This window comes from Grus americana, chromosome 2 (assembly GCF_028858705.1).
Source record: "Grus americana isolate bGruAme1 chromosome 2, bGruAme1.mat, whole genome shotgun sequence".
NCBI lineage: Eukaryota > Metazoa > Chordata > Aves > Gruiformes > Gruidae > Grus > Grus americana.
In genome coordinates this window covers 136,412,786-136,436,876 of record NC_072853.1, presented here as the reverse complement: position 1 = coordinate 136,436,876, position 24,091 = coordinate 136,412,786, and the positions used below count along the sequence as shown (strand labels likewise).

General features: G+C 35.6%; 1 protein-coding gene across 2 annotated transcripts in view; it reads left to right on the top strand.

Moving 5' to 3' along the window:
• The window catches only part of AHR (aryl hydrocarbon receptor), a 65,097-nt gene that overhangs the window by 22,798 nt on the left and 18,208 nt on the right, over nucleotides 1-24,091 (top strand). Inside the window, exons 1-3 of one of the 2 annotated variants that reach the window (XM_054815748.1) lie at nucleotides 13,799-13,879; nucleotides 18,825-18,940; nucleotides 22,620-22,709. In XM_054815748.1, the coding sequence (XP_054671723.1) occupies nucleotides 18,908-18,940; nucleotides 22,620-22,709 (123 nt within the window). In that variant the 5' untranslated portion in view covers nucleotides 13,799-13,879; nucleotides 18,825-18,907. Of the gene's footprint in view, nucleotides 1-13,798; nucleotides 13,880-18,824; nucleotides 18,941-22,619; nucleotides 22,710-24,091 lie in introns of those variants that run through there. The other variant, XM_054815747.1, reaches the window with a different exon arrangement.

Genomic DNA, 24,091 nt, shown 5'->3' with positions numbered 1-24,091 from the left:
TTTCGTAAAATGAGTCACATTCGTTTAAGGATGAAAATCAAACATGGGAATTTACACTGTATATAAATATTTTCATACTTGAGGTATCTTTCAAGTATCCTGAAGACTCTTTGGCTGTGTTAGCCAACCCCATACCCACAGCCATGGTAAAGTGAATGTCAAATTAGAGCCATATTACATTAAATGGAAGGTGCAAGAGACTTTTGGAGGAATTGCCTTAATTTATCTCTCTCTTTTTTCTTTCCTTTAGCAAGGTACAGCTGTGAGAACACAGCTATATTTCAGACATTTTTAGATTTGCTGACTCAGGGTTTCACAATGGCACTGTCTGCGCAGCTATGCGATTCTTACAGACATCCTTCTAGGACTCCATGATTTTTTCCCTGGCAGGAATTCCTGTTTTTATGTAGGTGTTTACTAACTTTAGATGCCATGACCAGATTCTCTCTTTTCTGTTCACCTTCTCTGATGGAAGAACCCAGTAGGTACTATTAGGTCCCTTTGTAGCATCAAGAATTTGAACTCCATGTTTGAGGGATTTAAAAAATGCAAATCATAATATTAAATGCCTATAGGCATACTTCAGAACCTATAGATATGTGGAAAGTTCTCTGGGAAGATACACAGTCAAGATTATCACTTTCAATGTTACCACCACAATATGATACAAGAGGATTTCCTCTCTCCTAATTAGAAACGTAATGCTTGACAGAGGGTGTAGCTCATTTGGCAGCATCTGTAGGATGTCTAGGGAATCAGTTCTCTATTTTAACAGCTTTATATTTTTGTTTGCGATTTTACAATCAGTAGGAACCGAAGCACTAAAACGTTTCACTAAATGCTACTTTTTGTCAAAAATCAACCTAAGAAATAAAAAAATCCATGCTGCAGGACACTTGCTATATTTAGAGAGAGAGAGATATATATAGGCCACAAGTGGAACTCTTTTCCTCTCAAGCCATTGATAATAGCCTTAACTGATTTACATTTAAATTACACTTTTGTAATTTCTGGTAACTCAAAAGTTAATCTTAACCTGGTAAACTGTTAGCTGATGAAGTAAGTTAGAATATAACATTGCTACAGTGTCATCTTTTCCATGTACTTCTCTGAGAAGAAATGTTGTGTCTCCTTTCTGAATGTGATAATGGACTGCCTGTTTCTCGAATTGAATTTAAAGATGAATTGTCACCCCACTTAAAGGCTCTATATAAGGAAGCTACTTGCATAAGATAAATGGAGCTAAGAGATGCAAATAATAAATAATTTTATAAAAGCTAATTACTTTTATATTTTTATGCTGTGTAACAATGAAAGTTGTAATCGACTGTGATACCCAAATTTTATTTTTAGTTTTATGAGCAGGATGAATTGTTTATAGTGGAAGCTTTTGCTGTTTTGCTTGTAGAGCAAGTTACTTCCAGGGAGCAGGTTTGATGTCAAGTATTTTGTCACTTGAATTTATTCTGCAAAGCTGGCAGCTATATATTTGTGTATGTATAGTCAGTGTAATACTGCTGAATGTTTGGAATGAAATAGTAGGGGTTTTGGCACTAGGGTCTAAGAATGGAAATGCCATTTGGTACATCAAAGCAGAAAGTTGTAAATTATTACAGTATTAACTAGACTAAACACCCCTAGTTCCTTTCTTAAATGTATTACTGAACTCCATCTAGTTTATTTGTAATTCACCTTTAAATTATGCCACTTATGTTTGAGGAGAGAGGCAAGTATTGGTAGTTTTCACAGCCTTCTATGAAGAGCAGGAAAACAAATCTGATACTATAGACACTGCTTTTTTAATAACTACTTTAGTTGCTAAAGCTAGAAGTGGGCTAGGAAAGTTCATAGCAGTAAGATAACTTTTTGTCTGCCCTACAAAGCCAGGCTGTCCTGAAAGAGGAATGCCTGGCAATTCCACGTCTCTTTTTTGCAAGACTGAACAAGATCAGTTCCATCTCGGAGGTTCTTGATATGCTTTGTGCAAAACAGACCATGTCTATCTCACCTGCTATTTTAGCATTGTACAGATTGTTACCTTCCTCTGCTCACATATTAGTATAGTCAACACCAGTAATGTGCCTTTTTAATTCCTTTTTGCACTTGAACTTTTGTGTTTAAACATACCTGAGAGACCAGTCAGAAATTATGCTTTTAGCAGGGTGAATTATTTTTTTTTCCCTGAGTAGTTGATATACATATGTACCACAACACTGGAGACGGTACAGACTCATTTCACTTTTCCTAAATTGGTAAAATAACATAAATCGCTAACTTTTCTAGCCACCTTGCACAGCCTAGTTGTTTTAATTGAATATGTTTGGGTCAGAGAGAGTTAAGAGCTGTTTATGGAATACTAACATTTGTAGGGAGGACAGTAGTGGTCATCATCTGCTTTCTTTGATGATAAATGTAATGCTGGATTTAGTGACATTTAATATTTGGCCATCACATTTGCATATATCAATTAATGTATGCAAAGGGGGCTTACAAAATTGGGAGGTTGAAGCTGATGTTACTAAATATGTTCTATTAAACTTTGTTCGGGCTTCTGGCTCGCATTAGCGGTTGAGGTCTGCAGCAATGGCTGAAGCTGGGTGGCTGTGAACGTTTAGTTGCAGTGGTGTACTACTCACCGTATTAAGGAAGCACTATTGATTTTGTTCTACTTGAGCATCATGCACTGTGAACTATCATAGCTTAAAGGCAAATATGTCCCCTGCTAAAGCTACCCAAGTTGTCAAGCTGGTAATGTTGCTTTCAGGTGAGAAAGCAAGTTTGCGGGGGTAGTGTTTGATGGCTGTCCTACCTTCACAAATCAAACCCTTCCATTCTTTGAACAGTTGCATTTGTTTCCATCTTATTACTTGTGTTTTGCTATAAGAACAAGGATCATTCAGGCTTGCACTCATTTGGAATGCACATATCTGAAACTGAACTGCAGAATTAATAAACTATCCCAAATTTGTTTGTGTGTAAATGCTATAAAACTCCTCTAAGAAGTTTTTTACGGAGCTGTGCCTGGAATCAATTGGTACTCATTTCTACAAAACACTTCACAGCAGCAGTATATTTGGGGGGAAAAAAAAATTATCAGAATATGATATAGTATACAACCACTAATTGAAACAGTCTTGATGAGTTCAGAATCCTCCTGCAGAAAGGCCTGTGGTGCAGGAAGGAAGTGGGGTTCCTATCAGTAACAGTCACAGTCTGAATCTCGAGGAGAGCTCCGTGTCGTCTTGTAATCTGTCCTCTATGTGTTTCCCTCACTACCATATTAAAGCTAATAATAGTTTCTCAATCTGTTTTATGAAAACTAATCTTTAATTAGATGGATTAATTTTAGAACTAAAGCAAATGTCTTAAATTATAAATATGGGAGTAAAACATAGTTTCTATTAAAAGATTAAACAGATGGTGAATAGATGCAACTGCACTGGATTGTTTTATGTAAAAATATATCTTGTCATTAATGACGATTGTCAAAGAAATATATTTATGCATGTTAATTCAAAAGGCCTAGTAAAGCAGGTGGAGTCAATTTAGTGAAACTGTCAATATAGTATTTCGAAGTATTTTGTACAATTTTTTCTCATTTTAAACTGTCAAACTAAATGCATATATTTCTGAAACTATGTGGGGTTTTTTTCTGGTGAACATATTGAACAGAAATAGTTAATATGAATCTTTTTACCTAAGCATCAATTGTGTAAAGATAACTTGATGCACATTTTGGGGGGGAGCTGCTCAACTACCAGAAGTGCTTTTGCTTTTCTTCCTGGCTGAATCCCAAATATTCTAAGCATATGGAACAATTTAGCAGAAAATACATAATTATCAAACAGATCTGTCTTTGCCACCTTGAACATTATTTTTTGTGGCAGAGTAAGTGAAACCTCATGTTTAGATTTTACTTCATTTAATCTTCCGCTGTATTGGCAGAAGATTACAAAAAAACATGACAGATGGCACCATTAAAATATGAGTTGATTTGTGCTTACTCTAATATCAATCTGAATATACTTGATAAAGGCATGGCACAAACTTCTAACTGAAATTTTGAAGCAAAGAAACCAAAGTACATTTATCTTGGTAAGAACCTGAACAATCTATGTAACTGTAAAAACAAGTTTAATATCATGCAGGTGTTCACAGGCAAATGTATGCATTTTATTACATTCATTATAAATAAAGCTGACATCAAATTTTGGCTCTAAGCTTGTTTCTGTTTTTCTATGTGGAGGCCAAAACTGGTGAATGCTAGTTCTCCATTGCAGCGTGCTCTGTGGGCAGATATCCTTACTGATGTTGTAGCCTTATCTATAAAAAACACTTTTTATATCCTAAGAAATGTGGTGTCAAGATTAATTCAGTATGCTCCTGGTTATAAATGATTTCTGATTTCTCTTAATTAACTTACTTGATCTAAAGTCCTTTCAGAATTGAGTTTTCTGGACTAGGTTATGCATTTCCCGTGAAGCATTCATCCCAAAAAAGAGTGGAATGGCCCTTTCAGTGGGGACTGGACCAGAGATGAATCTCGTCTTTTGTGGTCAGTGCCCTAGCTGGGAACCTGCTTTCTGATTTTAACTTTTGGGATTGGGAAACTTGTTTATTCTGTTCTGTATGACAGAAATTTTTCAACTGGAAGAGTAGGTATTACTTGTATCTCAGCTTTAAGACTTAATTTTACTGCAGTGGAAGAAAGGAGTGGGAACCACCTGTAGCAGAGGGAGGGAATGAAACCTGGGTTTAGCGTATGCTGATACTGTAAAAAAGTTATTTTCTCCAGACATGTGAAAGAATCAGTGGCTACCAGAACCACCTGGATTTATGCCATATGGGGGAGAGTCAGGAGAACACCTAGTTTCTGGACCGTGCTTGGGGTCAGACTGCGGTGGGTACCCAGCCATTCTTTCCCATCCAGAGGGAGGTATGGCAGCTTCAGGAAACTTAAGTACATATGGTATTTAGATTGTGAGGTTTCTAAATAGTGTATAGAACCCCAGATTTCAAGTATCAGGTCCTTTATATGGATCTGGCCTTCTGGATTTGAGTTGTACAGCGCTCTGGCCTATAGCCATATCAATCTATTACAATTGTCCATGTTAAAATGGTATTTCCTATTATGTAACTGTTTTCAGAAGTCTGGGAGCCAGACAATAACTGTTCACCTACTAAAATGTTAAGAATGTTTTTCACTTCTGTGAATATAGTTAATAAATACCAATGAAAAGTGTTTTTATAAACTTGTAGTTGTTCTTGTTTCAGCTTTTCTGGTGAGACTTAAATACAGTAATGGGGAGGACTATTCATTAAGTTGGAGTAGTTGTCTTTTGTTTCTTCCTTCTGAAGATTTTGGTGGAGTCTCCTGAAGCAGTCTTGGGGATAGTATTGGATGGCCTATTCCTGTAACGCGTGATTACTCAATTTATAAAATTCAGTTTAAAGCAACTGAGATTCTCTAGAAGATCTGAGAGAGATGTCATTCAGTTTGTAAAATCAAGTTTGAGTCTTACAAATATAGTTGGAACAGGTGCAGAGAAGGCCTAGAGAGTGTGGATTACAGGAGAGGACTCCGAGTTTGTCATGTTTGGCGTCGCAAAACGAAGGCTAGGGGTTATGATTGCTGTCTATGAATATATGAGGGAAGGTAGCACTGAGAAGGGAGAAGAGCTGTTGAAGTTAACGGGCAGTGTTGTCACAGGAGGGCATAGGAATAAGCTAGACATAATAAAACATGCCCTGGAGATTTGAAGGTTTTGATTAGCAAAATAAGCCTTACTAGAATTTCAGAAAAAAAGAAGAGGGACTAAGTATTCTTAAGATTTAGCTTGATATTTGCTGTGGTGATGTGGTCCCTCTCAAGTCTTAAATTCTTACAGCAGTTACTCACTGATAATGTTGCTTTGTCTCCTTTAAGACATTGCACCTTTCAGCTTAGCTTTCTAATGGCATTTCAGCTGCAGCGAAGGTTGGATATGCTTCAAAAAGCATTTCAAGAGGAAATGGTAATTACTTACGTACAGCCTTTCAAATGTCAGAGTTTCTTTAGAAATAAGAATATATGGAATTCCCAAACAAGAAAGGAATGTGTGTGAAACAAAGTGAAATGGCTCGTTCTTTCTGTGCATCTAGCAAAGCCTCATTTTCTGTATAACTGTGGAACAAAGTTATATGGAAACAGATGGAAATACCTTTTAAGTTGTGGTGTAGAATTGTCAGCTCCAGAGACAGGTGATACTGCAACAACGTGTCACGGGTACCTCATCAGCTCCATGGCCAGGTAGTGTCACAACTCCAGGAAGGTCCCTTGTGCTGTCAGATTCTCACAATCATTTGTATCTCTAAAGAGTTTGAAAACAAACAAACCTCACAATACAAACAGAAAGCAAAAAAAACCTCAAACCCTCAAAACCCCTCAACCTCCCCTCTCCTCAACCAAAAAAAAAAAAAAAAAATCTTTGCAAGTCCACACAAGTCACGTAGTACTGCTAAAGAGTGAAACTGCAACAAGAAACTGAAATCTTGTATTAGAAGTCTGAGATACTATCACTCATCTTTTGTTTTTGTGTGGTTGCCCTCCAGGCCAGTCTTTTCAAGGCAGGAGCTTTCTTACGCTTTATGCGTATCAGTGAGACAATTAAGTGGTGATGCTTAATGAATACTCTTCGAGTATCTATTTTGATTTCTGAGGCAGTTTATTAATGGTAGAATGGAAGTATTAAAAAATATTGAGACAATTCTATGTGGTTTTTGGTTTACTGAAAAGCTTGTGCAATGAAAGGTATGTATCAGTTCTGCATTTAGTATTTTGGGGAATAGAGCCTTAACAGGACTGATTATTCAAATCATAAGTAAAACTCTAGATTAAATTTTGAATCTTGAAAATATAAAATATGTTAAAATATTTTTAAGGCAAGAAAAAAAGTTCAGTCTACGAGAACTGGTAGATGTGCCTGGTAACGCACTAATCAATCTAGCCTTTTGCTTTATCTTTACCGTGACTGTCTTCATACAGTTCCCGGTTACTTTTCTAAAAGACTAGTAAATGAATTGTTCAGGAGCAACTGTGTGTTAATGCTCAGTGTAATGTGTCTAAGGTATATTCTAAAGTCCTCTAGTGTTAGAATTAATGGAATAAGCTTTGCAAAATGTAGACTCATGGTTTGTCTGCGGTTTTGTCAGACCACTTCTGCGTGAAAATGGAGGTATTCACAGGTTCACTCATGGATGGACTGAAACAGGCCCTCTGCGAAATGCGTCCCTGGGGGGGAGAGCAGATGACAAGAGGCAGAGTTTCCTGTTATCTTCTCCCAGACTTTATCCTGTTTTCTCCAATTCTTCTCCTTCACAGCCTTCCTTGCCTTTCTCCTTCCCCCCTCCTTAGGGTTATAATGAATAAAATATAGTTTTCCTTTGCATCACAATCTAGCCCTTAATGACGTAAGTTATATAATGCTTGCTACTGATAATTCTGCTTTCTGATGCTTGATGAAAAATACAAGCCTCCCTTCCATGTGACCTTCTAAGCAGTCTTCAGTAAAAGTGCCTGGGATGAAATCCAGTCTAACCTTTTTTTCCCTTTTTTCTGCTCTATGTAGAAAGCCATTGAAACTTTTACCTTGTTTGTTATATTTAGACTGTAACCATTCATAGGTCTTTATTCATAAGTTTTACAGGTCAGTGTAGCGAACTAAAGTTGTCAGGAAAGATGATATTGGAACATTGTGCAACCATAAACTTTATGTATTATCTAATGGTGTCAGAACTGCAAAAGGATCCATCTTCTCAATTTTTTTGGCGTATTTTTTATAACTTCCTCCTTGTCTTCAGCCTCTTTCTTGCCCACCTACCACACACCCTGCCCCATGTATGCACTCTAGGGTAGCTTATAATCCTGTATTTACTTGAAAAGTATAACAGTGTCTGTTACCATGTGAAAAATATACCGAAGCCACAGATGCTGTACAGTTTATTACCTTTCTCGTTTTTTGAGTGCTGCTGTCTTAAAATGCTGCCATGACTGAAGCTGTGGGCAAAGACAGCTGTCGGTTTATGCAGACTCTTGTGGTTAAACCGTCATTCTTTTAGGATATTTAACTATGAAGGTTGTGATGTTTCTCCAAAATAACAGTGGAAATCCAATGTCTTGTCCAAATTCTGGCTTAGGAAGTTGCGATACGTTTAGCCCATCACAAATAAACTCATTAGGTAAGATCTAATTCCTGTCCTGGTTACCTGCTGTTACCTATTCAGCTTTCCGTAGGAGAGAGAGGTTAAGGTTCATTTCTTTTAAGAGGCTTTTTGCTGGTAAAAAAAATACCAGGGAGAGCTGGAGTTTTTTTAGTTGAGGCTTTCCCGTATTTCAGGTGCTAGAAAGAAAGGGGTTATGGTTTTCTTCCTCCTCCCATTTAGTATTTACCCATGTAGTTATGCACTTAGCTGAACAATGGATTGTTAGTACAACAAACTATTAAAATATATCTCCTAGTTTTATGATTGAAATTGCGGTTCAGTAAGCACATAACTTTACATGCAGTAAGATGGCAAATAAATTACTGACTTGTTGGTTCACCTTTGTGTAACTTTAAGACACTTTTAAAAGTTGCCAATGTGCATTTGTATGAAATTTTTTACAGATCTACCGTTTAATAAAATTATTTAAATGACAAAAATAACAAATTTAAATAAAAATCTTCTATGGAAGATACATATTCAAATACATACCTTGTTAAAGTATAACATATCAAAGCCAGACTGAAGAAAGGGACATTAAAATATTATGTTACAATATTCCAGCATAAAGTGGTTTATCAACAAAAGGTGTACAGAAGGGTTTTGAAACCTTTTGAAAATATTTTTGTTGTTGGTATTGGTAAATTTTACCAAGCAGCAATAATAGATTTTATAAAAAATATATATTTTTTACAGTAGAACCGTAAACTCATTTCCTGTCTCATAAATAATCTTGTGATCCAGAAATGTAATTTCTGGGAAATTCGCGGCTCCCTTTGAGTCTTGGCCAGTGAAACTTGATTGAAGTTTAGATAGAAAAAAAGGTGATACTCCTGCCAAGTTTTTGTCTGTCTTATGATTTATAACTCTGAACATTTGAAACATATCCTTGCCATAGACCTGGAAACCAAGTAGCAATGGCCTGAGCTCACAGACATGTCAATTTTGAAAGGGCAAGCAACAGACTTCCTTATGCCAAAAATAGCTTTTGTGCTAAATTATTTAAGCATAGTATTTGATCACAGATAAATGGATAATTTTTTACACTTTGGACTTTTTTTGTATAGTGGGGGAAACCCAACGTCATTTTAAAATGAAATGGGTTTTGTTAGGTGAATCTGAAATATCACACATTCAAAACCCATGGCGCTTGGCATTGAGAAAAAGGGTTTGTACTGTTTTTATTCCTCATGTATGTTGGTTATATATTGATTGCAAGGAAGAGAGTATTTTAGACTCCTGCAGCAGTTCAAGTAATGTGTACCACTTCTGCGCTTTTCTGTTGTTGAATGTAAAATATGCATGAAGACATGTCTGAAGTGTAAGTACAGCAGGCCCTTGGGAAGTTCTGGAGCTGTACCTTGAGTAATTTCGGGCCAATGCTGACAAAATATTTACTGGTTTATTTTTGGTTTGTAAGTCTGTTTTCATCCATGGTCTGTGAAAAGTTGTAGGATGGTTTTTAATAGAACCTTAACATTGGAAGTTCTCTATCTCAGTTATACCAAAAGTATAAATGGTTCTCTGTAGTCTAGCAAATAAATGCGGCTTTATTTTAGTAGTTGCTTTGGTGGCAGCCCCTAAAGGTTCCACATAGTTTCTATTAAAACCTTGAGTATTCAGGCACTTTTAACCCTCAGAATCATCCACTTTGAAAGATGAAAATTTCCTTTTTCTGTTTACTCTCTCTCTAGCCTAAGCATTTTGGGACAAATTCCTTCCTTCCTAAAAGAAAATTTCTTGTTGCCTCAGACATCCTTGTAGCTGGGTAGTCTTGTGCGCTCTCTGCACTGTCTGATTGTATAGCTGATGAGTTTGTATTTTACTTGGTTTGAATTTGGGTTACACTAGAAAGTAGTGGATGGCTGGAAACTAAGAGTGCGCACACACAGAACTTGCATCATGTTCAGTGCACATCGATGGAACCGAGGGGCTGTGATTTGTGTCACTGGTGCAAAAGCTGCATTGCAAACAAGACGCGTACCTGGAAATTCTTCATTTCTAGAGATTTGTACACATCAGTAGGTGATCTGTATCTGTACAGCAGTTATTGACTCTCAAAAGCCCAGGAAATTCCCAGAACCTGACCACTTTTCACCCTTGTTCTCTTCTCCTTTTTTAATTAGTGGAAATAATTTTTTTCAGGTTTTTTTCCATCTCTCTTGTTAAAACTTGTTCTGGTAAAAGAACCCCTCAATCTCATTCTCTTCCTTCACCAGTTATAGCCTACTAATGTTTCTTTGAAAGTATTCATGGTGGTATGGTTTGTCCTCTTGTGATAGCTGCTTCATGGCGTTTCCTCTCTCTTGAACCATGAATAATTTCTGTGAGGCCAAATCAAGAAGTACCTCTCTTCCATGGCTCATAGGTTCTTTCAATTGCTTTTCCTAAATATGTAACATGTTTATATGTTTCAACATTAGCTGAAAATATATTCATGAATCAAAGCACCATGTCCTCTGAGGCTGCAGGTTGTTTGTTACTAATTTTTTAATCTTTGGCTTTTTTATGGAAATAATCAAAATATAGGCAGCTCCTGCATATGTTTCATTGGCATTTTTCTGTTTTAAAAGTAAAATATATTCTTTGAAAGCAATTCCAGTATTGTCATAATTTGGCACATTCATTCATTCACATGCTTAAGAGGAAAAACATATCCTTTGTTACTAGTCACTCCCAAATGTACAATTTCACCCTCATTTTGTTTAAGTTTACAAAATCCAGTTAGTCAACTTCCATGACTAGTTTTGTAAATTGTTTTCTACGTGTATTTCTCTGGACTGTATCAGAATAGTGATGTATATTTTATGTTTTTATTAACATGTTTGTGTTTTGGTGTTTTGATGCTAATGGAAAATACATGTTTTCATGCATCCATCCACAGTTTTCTGTAATTTACAGGGTGTATTGTAAATTGTAATAGAGTTTACAAGGAAAACTGCCCTAAAATTGTTTCCTCTTCAGACATGTTAAAATGCTGATGCATATCACAACTTTCAGATTTAATGGTTAATAGATGGCAGAATAATTGGATGCCAAGCTATAGGAATTAGAAAATGAAAATACGAAACTCTTCAATATTAAAAACTTGTCAATATCAAACCCACAGATGTGTCAAAAATCTGATCACGTGGAAAGTGAGTGCATGAGAGCAAGAGCCTGCTGACCAAATAAATGACAAAATTTTGCTTAATTAGTGGAATAATTACAAATTTAATTGACTGTTATCAGAATTTCTGTAAACAAAGATAAATTGTCTACCATACGTTGCTTTTTCCTTTTTCAGTTGTTAGGATATAAACAGACAATAATGCTATCTTGATAATTATTTAGAATACATAAATAAAGAGATAGGAAATGCAAAACTTAAGTATGCAAAATACAGTGAAAACTTTTTTCCCCATGTGTAACATCTTACTTGTACATGTAGCCTATGCAGAAGTCTGTCTTATCTCTTTGTGTAACATAGCTAAAACTTTAGAGATAGTTATGATAATTCTGAGTTGTATTTATTTTTTCTTGTATCTCTAAGTACAGAGCAATCCTTAGCAAGTTTTATTTCTGAAATGTGCAGTTTATACTATCTAGTAGAAGTGTAGCTATTTACAAAATATCCAATCAATTTATGATTTATCTTTCTAAAAAAAAATTGATTGCATTTTATTTCTTTGTGTTACTTTCATGAACATTTTTCCTTTTACAGTTTCAGAGATAGCGAGTGCAAAATGTTTCATACAATCTTAAGTAATGGAGATAGCTAAGGTTGCATATAGATACATGGTGATATATTATATTTTCTCCCACTTAAAATGGATCTTTTGCCAGCATAAACAGCTTAATGTATGTTAATGATTTAGGCAAGAGTTTAATATTAAACTCTGTTGTCTCAGTCGTGCCCTCCTTGTCTTGTTTCGGCTGATGAACTTTGTGTTGGGTTTTAGCATTTGCTGCTGAAGCGAGTAAGACCACCCCCCTCATGAGAATGGTTGTTTTTTAAAGTAATCTAGAACAGACTAGTTGAATGTATAATTCTACTGGAAAGGTTATGAAACAACCTAAATTGGCTCTGACTGCAAACTTTGACCTGTTTGGCTGAATTGTGGGAACTGTGCCAAAATTTGATATGAAGCAGTTCTGGGAAGCTCTTTAAGATTAAATACCAGGACTGCAGGACTGATGTGCTAACCATATACTTGTGATATTGGGCAAGTGTTACTTCAATACAGTTTTAGGCTTGAACAGAGCATTCACCTAAAAGAAAAAAATTATCTCCAGCCTTATTTAAGTAATTTGTTGCATCTCAATATGATTTTATAAAGCCCAGTTAAATTTTGGCATCTTGATATTCCTTTCTCTGCACCTCTCTGCAGTGAGCTGCTCTGGCTCCTCAAAAACTTTTTGCTATGCTTTTTATTTGGGCAAGAAAAGGTGAGAAAGAAAAAAGCTTCTAACTGCGGAGTATCTTGATACGGTTTCCATGAAGCTTTTCAGCCAGCAGTCGCTGAATCGGTTTGCATTCAGCACTCTTATAACACGTGGCTTGTTTAGGGAAATTTTGAGATGGAAAGTCTTTTGAATCATACAATTCTTCACTCAATAATATTGAGACATTTGGTGTGGGAATGCTCAGGTTTCATTTGAGCATAATCTCTCCAGACTCCACGGATAACCACCAGCAAATGTGGTATATTTTCTTCTTTATGTCAGAAAAAGTTGTTTATTCACTCAACACAGAAAGAATAACCCTTATTTATTTTTTCTTGTTTATTTTGTTCTTTCTGAAAAAAAATGCACTTTTTTCAAATTAAGTAGTTTCTGGATTTGAGGAAAACATTGTAATAGAGCTTGGTTTGGCTGAGTTGAGTATTGCCAATGTCCTGATATACACTGCTGGGGATGCTCACCTCTTGTTCTGTGGCCACACAACTGCATATTCCGTAAGACAGTAGTCACATACAGGTTAAAGGCATTTTGATTAGATTTCATTTTTACTGATATTCCTTTTGCATATTTATACGGATATTTTAGATGTGTCACTCCTTTCATGGAAAGGGGAACTAGAAGGGGTTTTGAATGCCTCTCTGTATTGCTTTGAAAAGTTTAACTGCCAATATTATTTTCTTAAAGTAACGGTAAAGTAGACAAGTTTTTATGTGTTAAATTAGGCTCCTATATGGATGCCCATCAGAAAGTTGGCTAGATAGTTGCTGATGTAAACCTTATGCTGAATTCTCTGCATTTCCAGTTACTTTATTAACTTTGCAACAATTAGTGCAGGTGGTGCCCTCTCAACTATGTTAGTAGAGTGTGTTTGCACTTGCTCTGTGACAATTTTGTGATTCGCTGATGTTGTAACTTCTGGTAAGCAGAGTAAGGAATCACTGTTTACAGGATTCCAGCTGAAGGTACTCTAGTAGCTACAGGCAGCTGCATGGTCATTGATTTTGCAAGCTGAACTGGATGAAATAGTGGAGATGGGATTTCAAAGCAGCTGGCTCTCAAGTGAGGAAATGATGGCAAAGCTTCTTGCTGAGAACAGGAGCGACAGCCCGGGTGGATGAGGAGACCTGTTGTTGTGGGTTGCAGCTGGGGAGAGCATATCTACCAAACAGAAACCCCAGGGATCAAGTGTTTGAAGGTGAGAGGCCTTTTTCACCCTGGTCTAGGGCCTCTCTTGGAGGACAGCGTGGAGATTAAATGAGGTGGTGGATAGACTCTTTATTTTTTAAAAATAATTTTCCTCATATTCTTTGCTATGCTTCTGTTCTTAGGAGTTAAGATTATTGCATTACATAAAATCTGTTAATTTGTTGATCACTGCTCACAGCTAGTGAGGGAAGGACTTGGAGGTTTTGGTTCCAACTGAATCCACTGAGTCATCACGGTTGATGTTAAGTGTGTCTTAGTTCAGGGACCTGGTTTGACGAGAGGAAGAATCTGAGAATTTTCTCCCATAAATGGTGAAAGCGATAGGTCTAATATTGAGGGAAATGCATTTTAAAAGACCGGTTAGGACCCAGATGTGTTGTTATTCCTACAAATCCAGCAGCTGCAAAGCATACTGATTTTCTGCATCACAGCAATGAGTAATTTTTGAGTATCTCAACAAGTAGTTCACGAACTTCATCCATCATGTACTATCAGTTGATTCAGCATGCTGCTTATAACTCATGCAGTTTAGGATATATCCCAAAGCACTTTCTCATCCTGAATGTTATTCCCTGGAAAGAAGGAAGGCTGATTAATACCTGCTGTCCTTAGGTACTGAAAATAATTTTTCAATTAATATTTACATGGGTTTAAAATGAAAGATGGCTTTTGGCCGTGCTTGAGTTCTGTTCCAGACCTGAATAAGTAGTGGTATGTCTGATTTTTTTTTTTCCCCAGATGTATTGACGGTCTAATAAAGTACACTTCATCTCTGTACAAATATCTCATCACCTGAATGTAACAGTTAACACCAGAGATGAGGAGCTGGTAAACACTGATGTTACCATTGTTAGGTAATTTGTCTTTGTAGATACCATGTAACGCTGATTATCTTTTACATTTGCTGGTTTGGGTCCCAAAGCATTTCACAACTGTAAAACAAATGTACCCGAAACTATAATGTTGTTCATGTCTAGAAAACCTATTAAGGTCACTGTCTAGTTTGGTTGTTTTTGAGAGTTAGCTTTTACTTCGGTTCGGGAAAGTCCAGGCAAAGGAAATGATGCTTGTTGCTAGACATAGGATTAAGTGACAATCATTAACCTACTTGGAAAACATGTGTTTACAATCTAGCCCTCTTGCTAAAATTGTGTAGCAGAAAAATCTTTTTTTTTCTTTTTTTAAAGGTGTAAACAACTATGCTTTTTTTTTTTTGGCTTTAACATTATTCATGGGAAATTCTGAGAAATAATGTGTCTTTCATGTCTTTTAGAGTAAGTATAGAGATTTTTTTATATATTTACTCCATGGGAGTATTCATGTTTTAATTTCCTGTAGCTGAAAATTAAAAGTGGATAGACTGATATGTTGTACTTAATTCACAGATTCAAAGATTATAAAGCAATGAACTATTTGGATTATTTCACCTGACTGCGAGTAACATAGACTATGAGAAGTAGCAGAATACATGGCTGATTTTAAACTAGGTTACATAGACTGTGATAGTACCTTGTGATGCGTTACCCTTTTTAGCTTTAGTTCTCCGTGTCATCATCTGTTACTGTATCTCTAGCTGGTATTTCTGAGGCCACAGCATTGTGCGCTGTGGCTAAGTCTTTTCAGAATTACTGCTTCGCAAGATGGCCCTCCCACGCTGTAAGGCCAGCACTTGTTGGGACCTGGTAGCCTTCAGTTTGACTGCATTGAACCACACGTTGCAAGTTTGCATCCAGGTAGCCGGGGTTGCTCAGTGTCAGGGAACTGTGTTGTCCCTGTTACTCTCATTGGATTTGTGTCGACCTAAAAATCTTACTGGCAATTTTTTTAAACGTTTGCTTGAAGAGTATTGATAAAGAAGTTTAATCACACATGGCTGGTAACTACCATACTTTAATTATATTAGCATTGTAAACTTTATAAATTACATTTATGGTTTCTTTAATAAAATTTTATACTTAGTTTGAATACTGATTTATGCTACCTTCTTTTAAATATTTATTATTCAAAGTTCTATATCATCCATTCTATTGTCTTGTTTCCCCAGTAGGAAATTCAACAAGCTGGTTTTAAAATCTTGACTAAAATTTATCAGGTCTTGTTGATCTAAGATACCCATATTCAGTCACTTCCGTTTAGCTCTGTTGAACTAAAAGGACTTTCATCATGAAATGTGACTATCTCACTCGTTATTCTCAGAAGTATTAAACAGAAGTATTTGGTCATCTTTCCTGTTTTTTTTACATTATTATTTACACTTTTATCACTTCCACCTCACAAGAAAACAGTTTTGGTGTTGCAATTATGTGCTTCTAGCTGATTTGACTTTTGATTTTTGTGAAATTGACTTTTTCTAGTAACAACTAAAAAGAATAATTAGGTTTTATTTAATAAATGCAATTTAGTTTTTATGAAATCAACTGAAGATCACCCCTATCTAAGCAACATCTGCACTTCAGTTTTGATGCCCCTTTATTAATTGCGAAGAGACATGATAAAAATTTTCCTTTCCGTAGATGGAACAGTTAACCTTTTTCCAACTTAGTCTTTAAAAGCGTGTGGGTGTTTTAGAGCTGTCACTGCATCTCCAAAGTCTCAGAACGTAAAGTCCCCTGTAGTGCGATCTCTTCACCCTACCTATGGATATTGAGGGAGAAACTCCAGTGACAGAGCGGCTTGTAGCAGGCACTAGCAGGCCTGTGATTTATCTGTCAGAACAAGCTAAATTTCGGGATGTTTTTTCATTTGGTTTGGTTTTTTTCAGGAGTTGTACACACCTAATGACGTATATAGCTGTAATTTCCACTGTATCTTCTTTTTTTTTTTTTACCCCAGATTGTCAGCAGTTTTCCATCTGTCTTAGTTTACAACAACATGATTTCCTCCACATTCTGATTTCTTCAAAAGATGTAGTTCCAATTCAGCAAAATATGTAATTTCACATTTTGAAAGTTAGGAGGAATATAGCTATACCAGTGCGTAGGCTGTTTGAGCTCTGTAGCTCTGGTAATTGATAGATGTAGAGCAGAATGTCATTCACTAGTCAACCACCTGTGATTCCTACCCCTACATGACAAAAGAAAAATCCCACCTGTATGTAATTGTATATGGTATTTTTCAGAATGGCAGGCGTGATTAGATATCTTTACTTGCAACTTCCAAAGCTGAATGTGAGTTTTCTCAATAATCATACAACATAAATTAAAAGGATAATAAATTTTCTTCGACTGCCAGTGGACTTCAGGAGGGTTTAGTGAATGTTCCAGATATCCTTTTGAAAAATGCTTACGAAAAAAATACTGCTACATCTTCCACTCACCTGAATTTAAAAAGAATTTGTAATTGTAACTCTGTGTGGCCTATTACAGGACTTCTTGACTATCTGGTAGGAAGAAGAGCATTAAGGTTTTAATTTCAAAGCAAACCCTCAGATAAATTCCTGACTGATTAATCAGTTAATGTCTTTTTAGAACATGTTTTTCCTCTGCGGTGCCTTTGAGGGATATTTTAATGAAAACTGTCTGGCTTGAAAGTTGTTAGCTGCAGTGATAGCTTAAAAAAACCTGAAAGGCATAATTTATCTTTCAGTTAATATACTTTGTGTAAAATATCATTTAACATAGTCGAAAAGTGAGTGAACAGGAGTTCTTTAGGATTCTTGACTAAAGTTCTGAGCAGGTTTTCAGCAGGTTGAAAAATCATTTGGGTTTTAGGGTGAATATCTCATTGTTATGAGATAAAGTGTTTGTATTGTACAGAAGTGCCATTGGTTGTATAAATTTCCCTTGCTTTACAGTTTAGAAATTTTGGGGGTTGGGAGGGGAGGGGGGCTGGTTAGCTTTATGGTAAAGGTTTAAGGTACAATTACTCCAGTAATTTTAAGCTGTTGAGACACTACAGACCCACTCAGAGTAATCTCAGATTTGGAGACTTTTTCTTTTTAGAACTATGTGGCAAGTAGATAAATTCTGAGTCATGTATCGGGTCTGGCTGAGCTGTGTATTATCAACACCTTTCTAGTTACCAATAGAAAGCACAGCACTATGAGGGCTGCTGTGGGGAAAATTAACTCCATCTCAGCCAGACCCAATACAGGACAATCTTCGAGTATCTACTTTTACGTGACAGCATCCTGTTTATTAGAAGGCAGGGTGCAGAGATGGGAGGTGGTATGTCTTTCAGGTACTTTGTAGCAATTTGGTCTGATTCTTCATTCCTTATTCATCGAGTAATTTTTTTTTTTTCTTCCAATGGAATGTATTTGTGGCCTGAATAATGGTGATTCATGGTTATAGTATTTTCTCTGAAATTGGAAAGCTTGCTTAATTGTTTAAATGATAAAATTTAACTATGACAGGAAAAAACCCTGTCTTTTTGTTTGAAATAGCTTTCTTTGTTTTCTTTAATGTGTAATATGCATTTAGGATTCCTGTAATATCCATTTAGGATTTCTTTCAAGGGAGCTTTGGGTCTAGAGCAGGCTTATATCTAAGGTACCCTAGTCTGATGTTTGAAATTAGATAGGTAAGAATAACTGTAAGTGTTGTCCATACCTTAAAGCAAATTTCTTATTAGGTAATAGGAGGTTGTTGCATGAAAACAAAAATGTCCTTTATTAACAAGAGTGACAAACTAAAAGGGAGCCTAAAAGTGAGTCTTACAGTAAAGAGAATGAGAAGGGGAAAATAAAGAATAATGAGAATTGGATTGATTTCAATAATACTGATTCTGTTGTAAAGTAGTATAGTTTAGAAAGGAGATGGATGACAAATTTGGGGATTATCTCTAAAGGTAAGGAAAAAGTCTGACATTGCAACAGAAATCTTTCATTAGATTGACTTTATAAGCATTTTTAAAATTTATTTTGTGAAAGAAAAAAATATATTTCTAGTGAGCCTTTCAAAGATGACTGAACCTTTTTTCTTTCTTATTTCTAGTTGCATTGAAATCTTCTAACTCTACAAGACCAGAAAGAAATGGCATTCAGGAAAACTGTAGAACAGCAAAACTTGGAGAAGGGATGCAGATCTTGGAAGGAGAACTCTTACTGCAGGTGTGTTTTGCAGTGGATAATATATTTAAATGATAAATAAATAAATAAATTGTATTTAATGTACCAGTTATTCACTGATGAGATTGAAAAAGGAAACTTTCTTATTGTCACATTCTTTCCTCGTTTTCTTTAGGTTAATATTATACAGCTTTTGCACTTTTCTCTGGTGGTAGTAGTGACTCTGAAGAGCGAGTGTTAGACTACAGGGTTGTCTTAACTCTTTCTGAGTCATTTCTTAGAGTTGTTTTTTCCCCACTTCTTTGCATCTGTTGTTAATAAAGATATTAATATAAAGAAACAATCTTCATAAAGGTCAGCTACATTAGTCATCTACTGTAAATTTGATGACTAATTGTCTAAAAAAACCCAATTTCTCTTTAAAAGACCTTGGCCTTGCTGGAATATCTTGCTTTCTCAGTGATTTGAAGGAACCCAGAGTTCATAGTATAGCTTCAGGACAAATTTTAAAATACTTTCAATAACTTTTAGCAATGTGAACCACTTGAAAGTATTAATGAAATACAGGGTTTTTTTTAAATTCTATAGTCTGTTTTATAGTCTGTTTTAATGTCCTAGAGTGTCAAAGCATATGAAATATAACACTAGGTCTGGATTAAACTCAAGAAATGACTAATATAAGTATTCCAATATTCTAATTAGCTTCACAAAATAGATTTTACTGAGACCTGCAGCTCCATTTGAAATATGCTGATAATCTATCAAGCACAGATTTCAGATGAATGTATCAGAAGTGGCAAATCACTAGGTCTGTCAGAGCCAATAGTTTGCTTAGAATTAATTTAACTGTTCAAAGGGTAGAAATGAAAATGGATCCTAAAAATCCCACAAAACAATTACTGTAAACTAATGCTAGTGGAAAATTTTTTCCTAACCAACTAAAAAACTAGGACAAACGCGATTTTTCTAACCTAAATAAAGTATGACAACTGTTACGGAGTTACTGCAGGTGAAGAGCTTTCTTTCAAAGGGAGATTATCTAAAAAGATACACTTTATGGTTTATATTGGAGGCATGTGAAATTTAGTTATTTTTTTATGACTTCTGAATGGAAGTTATACGAGGGAACTGGTATAGCAAACTGCTTTCCAATATGAAAATTAAATGGATGATATATTTGTTACTGTAAATTCTGCCCCCCCTTGGGAAGTAAGTAACTGAATATCTTAAATGAATTTTTGTAAATATTTTTTGTATAAAAAAATTATGAGAAACAATATGCAGATAGAGTTTTCTTAGGGAATGTAAGAAATTGAGTAATGAAAGTGGGAATTTTCTAGAAGACACTGAGTATCAGTAAGATGTAAATATTGGTAAAATCCTTCCTTTCTGCCTAAGCTTGGAAGTCTTATGTCACACAATTTTCCATAAATTATAACTGATGATGAACATTTCCTTTTTATTCTCTATTTTTTGCAAAGGTGGTATGAATATATACAATATTGTTTATATTTGTTTTTACGTGCTCATCAGATGTTTTTTCTTGTTTCCTAACAAACAGAAAATTGTGTCTTTAATTTCTGACATAGAAACTGTCTTATGAATTCAATATATTATTGTGGAAGTAGAGATCAAATACATAGATGTGCCTTCCTTAAAATTAAAAAAGCTATATTACCTTTAAAATTATGAAATTATTTCAAAGTCTTATTTTAGATATATGATCTAGCCTAAGCAAGTTTATGATATGAAGTGCAAGTCAAATGATGACCTCTAAGAAATTTTTAAAACCTCTTAATTCTCACTAGCAATGAACAGTTCTGTAATTACCTTTGTATTATGAATATTGAGAGTATTTCTGTAGAAGCACAAATATTATGTCCAATGCTCCAGAATAATAAACTCACTGAGAAATTTCATTATGCCTTTAAAGATAACTATTTTAGGATTGCATTTTGCCAAAACCTCCATCGAACCAATCTCCCATTTACTTGTGTATCCTGGATACCTGCATGTTTTAAGGAACTTCCTGTAATTTGTTGCATTAGATTTTGGGGCAAACAACTTGCATTTTACAGAATTTTTGGCTTAGAGAAGGCATCTCATTTCTGCAGTAGCAATCCTGTTTTGAGATGAACTGCATACCAGAGCCACTGTAAAATGTGATGGAATTCCAGGTACAGGAGCCGAACATAGCTTTGTATGAAACAGAGCAGAAGAACCAATTTTAACATGTGGGCCAGAATTAGATACTGTGCAGCTTTGCAGACTTTTTCTATCAACCACTTGAGGTGAAATGCTCTGCAGAATAGGTCAGCAGAGGACACAGGCACCTGCCATTGCAGCATTCTGCTCCCTTGGAATTACTCTGAGTTTAATCAAAATGAAGTATTCTATGTAACTACTCAAGTTTTCTTGGATTGGCTACACTATTTAATTTCAGATTTTTTTTTTTCTTAGCTCATACTGTATTCAGGTAAATTTCACTAAACTTATATAAAGAGTTTTTATAGAGCTCACAACTGTTTATGAGAATAGATTGAGAAATGTATACACATTAAAAAGGAGTTGTTCACAGCATTTAAAGACAAGTCATTTAATCAGATATTTAACTTGACTTAATTAGACCATATTAGTAAAAGAACAAGAAATAGTAAAGCCATACCTCTGCAAAATATGGAAAAGCAACCATGGTGGTTAGCATAGCGTAGGGCTGTGGGAGTTAATGTTTAAGGAAGAATGATGCTGGCTTATAATAAAAATATTTTGTTATGTTGTTACGGTAAGATATAGGATATCCTTCACTTACTTTACATTTTCTATGTTATAATAATTTTGCATAATAAAGATTTTTTAAAAAAATTTGTTTTGAGTATGCTGGCCAAATTTGACTTTAAATGCAGCTGAGGAAATTAAGTGGCACAATATACTTAATCCAGTCCCTCGAGACAGCCTTTTGTTAAATCTTGACTGAAATCCATAGAAGTAAATCAGCACCTTTCAGATGAGCTGCCAAGTCACAAATGTACTGTTTGCTATCACAACAATTGCCATGAACCGTATTGATTGGGAGCTCAGATAAATGCCCTTTGCGTGACTTTGAGTAAGGAGCCACTTAGTCTGCTGCTTCATGAAGAGGGAAATCTCTTCAAAAACATTGTTTACTTGCAACAGTCTGCTTGTGCAGAGGTTTTCTATTTTAAGTAAGCTATAAAATGTTTTTCTGGACTTTATAGGGGATCTTGATCGCTTGATTTCCTGTCCACTTAGGCCCGTCTGCGCTATGAATAGAACAAATTTTGGGAATGGGTTTGTGACGTGGTTCCCATTGGTGCTGTGGGCAGCTGGGTGTACCCAAGGCTTGAGCCACGCAAGCATTGTGAACTACGGTTGATATTAGATAAACCTATAGTTGTTCATACTGCTGTCCCTCATCTCCTCCAACCAAGAGTAAATAAAAGTCATCAACAGGCTTTGGCTTCTCCTCTGAATTTTCCAAAAGAACTTTTTTTGTTGTTCATTAGATGCCGTTTTCTTCATTGTGCCACGTACGCTGTAGAGGGAAGCAATGAAGAATCCTTCTGTTTATGCTATTAGATAATGATAAGTTTTTGCATGCTTCACATTTAATGGGAGACTAGGGTATAGGTAGACTTACAGCCACAATAATTATCTGGAATTTTGTCTCTGAAGCTGACAGATTGGTGTGTTTCCTCCCCAGGCATTAAATGGTTTTGTATTAGTTGTTACAGCCGATGCTCTGGTTTTTTACGTCTCTTCCACTATCCAAGACTACTTGGGGTTCCAACAAGTAAGTATATTTTTTCGTCTTATTTTTTTTGCAGAGGTTTTGCTTAATTTCAGAGGGCATCAGTGTTCATGTTTAGAGTCCAGTAGTTGTGAAATAAAAATCTCAGGTACTTTGTGTTGGATTACTCTGAAACCATATTACTTTTCTATCAGCTTACATAGCTGAACTGGGACCTGAGGCCAAGCACAACAGGAATATAATTTCCAAAGTTGAGTTAGGCAAGATAGGAAATTTTCACACTTAATTAGTCTTTACTGGAACAACTGTCTGAAATTTATACTGTGGTGTTACCCAGTTTATGATGCTGAGTGAGACATAATTCAATGTGAAGGTAATTATTTTAATAGAAACCTTTCATATAAAATTAACTCCATATGCCTCGAGGTTTTAAGTATCAAATGAGTGATTTTAGTATTTTTAGAATTTTAGTGTTCTCTTGTGCATATTTATGTTCTTTCCTTATTTATTTCAAAACAAGCATTTGTTATCTACAGTATGGTGCAGATCACGTATGGCTAACTTCTTTGGGCTTGCAAGTCAGGTACCAAAGTAGTAAAGACCAAGACCCAGGGGGCAAATGTTGCCTTCCTTAGAGAGCTCCTGGGATTAGTTTATGTTAAGGTGATAGAAGCTTACAGTTATCAGTTTATATCTTTGGGTACTGGGGTGATGATAGATTCAGTTGCTGTCTAAAAATAGGGAGAAACTCTGCTTGGTCTGCAATTTTAGCTAACTGATAAGAGATTGGGGAATGTTTGTGTAAAAGAAAATGTTCCAAACAAAACATTATTATTCCAGGGGTTACAGATTCTTTCAGTGTTGAGGAATGAAGAAAAAAGCTTGGAAAACAAATTGGGCGTAAAATTTGCGCATGATATAGAAGTGAAGTCCTAAAGTTACAAAAATTAGCATTTCTGGCAATTTATTCTGGAAAATACTGATTCTTTTATGAAATTCATCAAAGCAAAATTTGAGCTAGGCTTCTGCTTTTGCCAGCTTGTCTTAATTTCTTTAGATCTGTTCTATTTGAAATATTTTCTGTTTATATAGTGGTTGGGTTTTCGATCCATGCAGAAAACAGGCAGTGTAACTCCTCTCAGCTGACTGAGGCTTTTCTTGAATATTTTGGGTGGTTTTTTCCCCTTAATTTCTTTCAACCACTGATCCTAGCTGTTGTAGCTTTGTCGTTTGGATCATATTCCTAACCATGCAATTGGAGATGATATAAGACCTTAATAATTACAGATTTTAATGCATCCTTAAGGAGTGATGGAGCTTTCAGGCTGTGTTCGTAATCTACTTGGTTTAGTTTTGGAAGTTGTTTGGTTCAGGCTCTTTGGCTTCTTTTGTATTCCTGTAGCACCTAGAATGGGTCAAGTCCA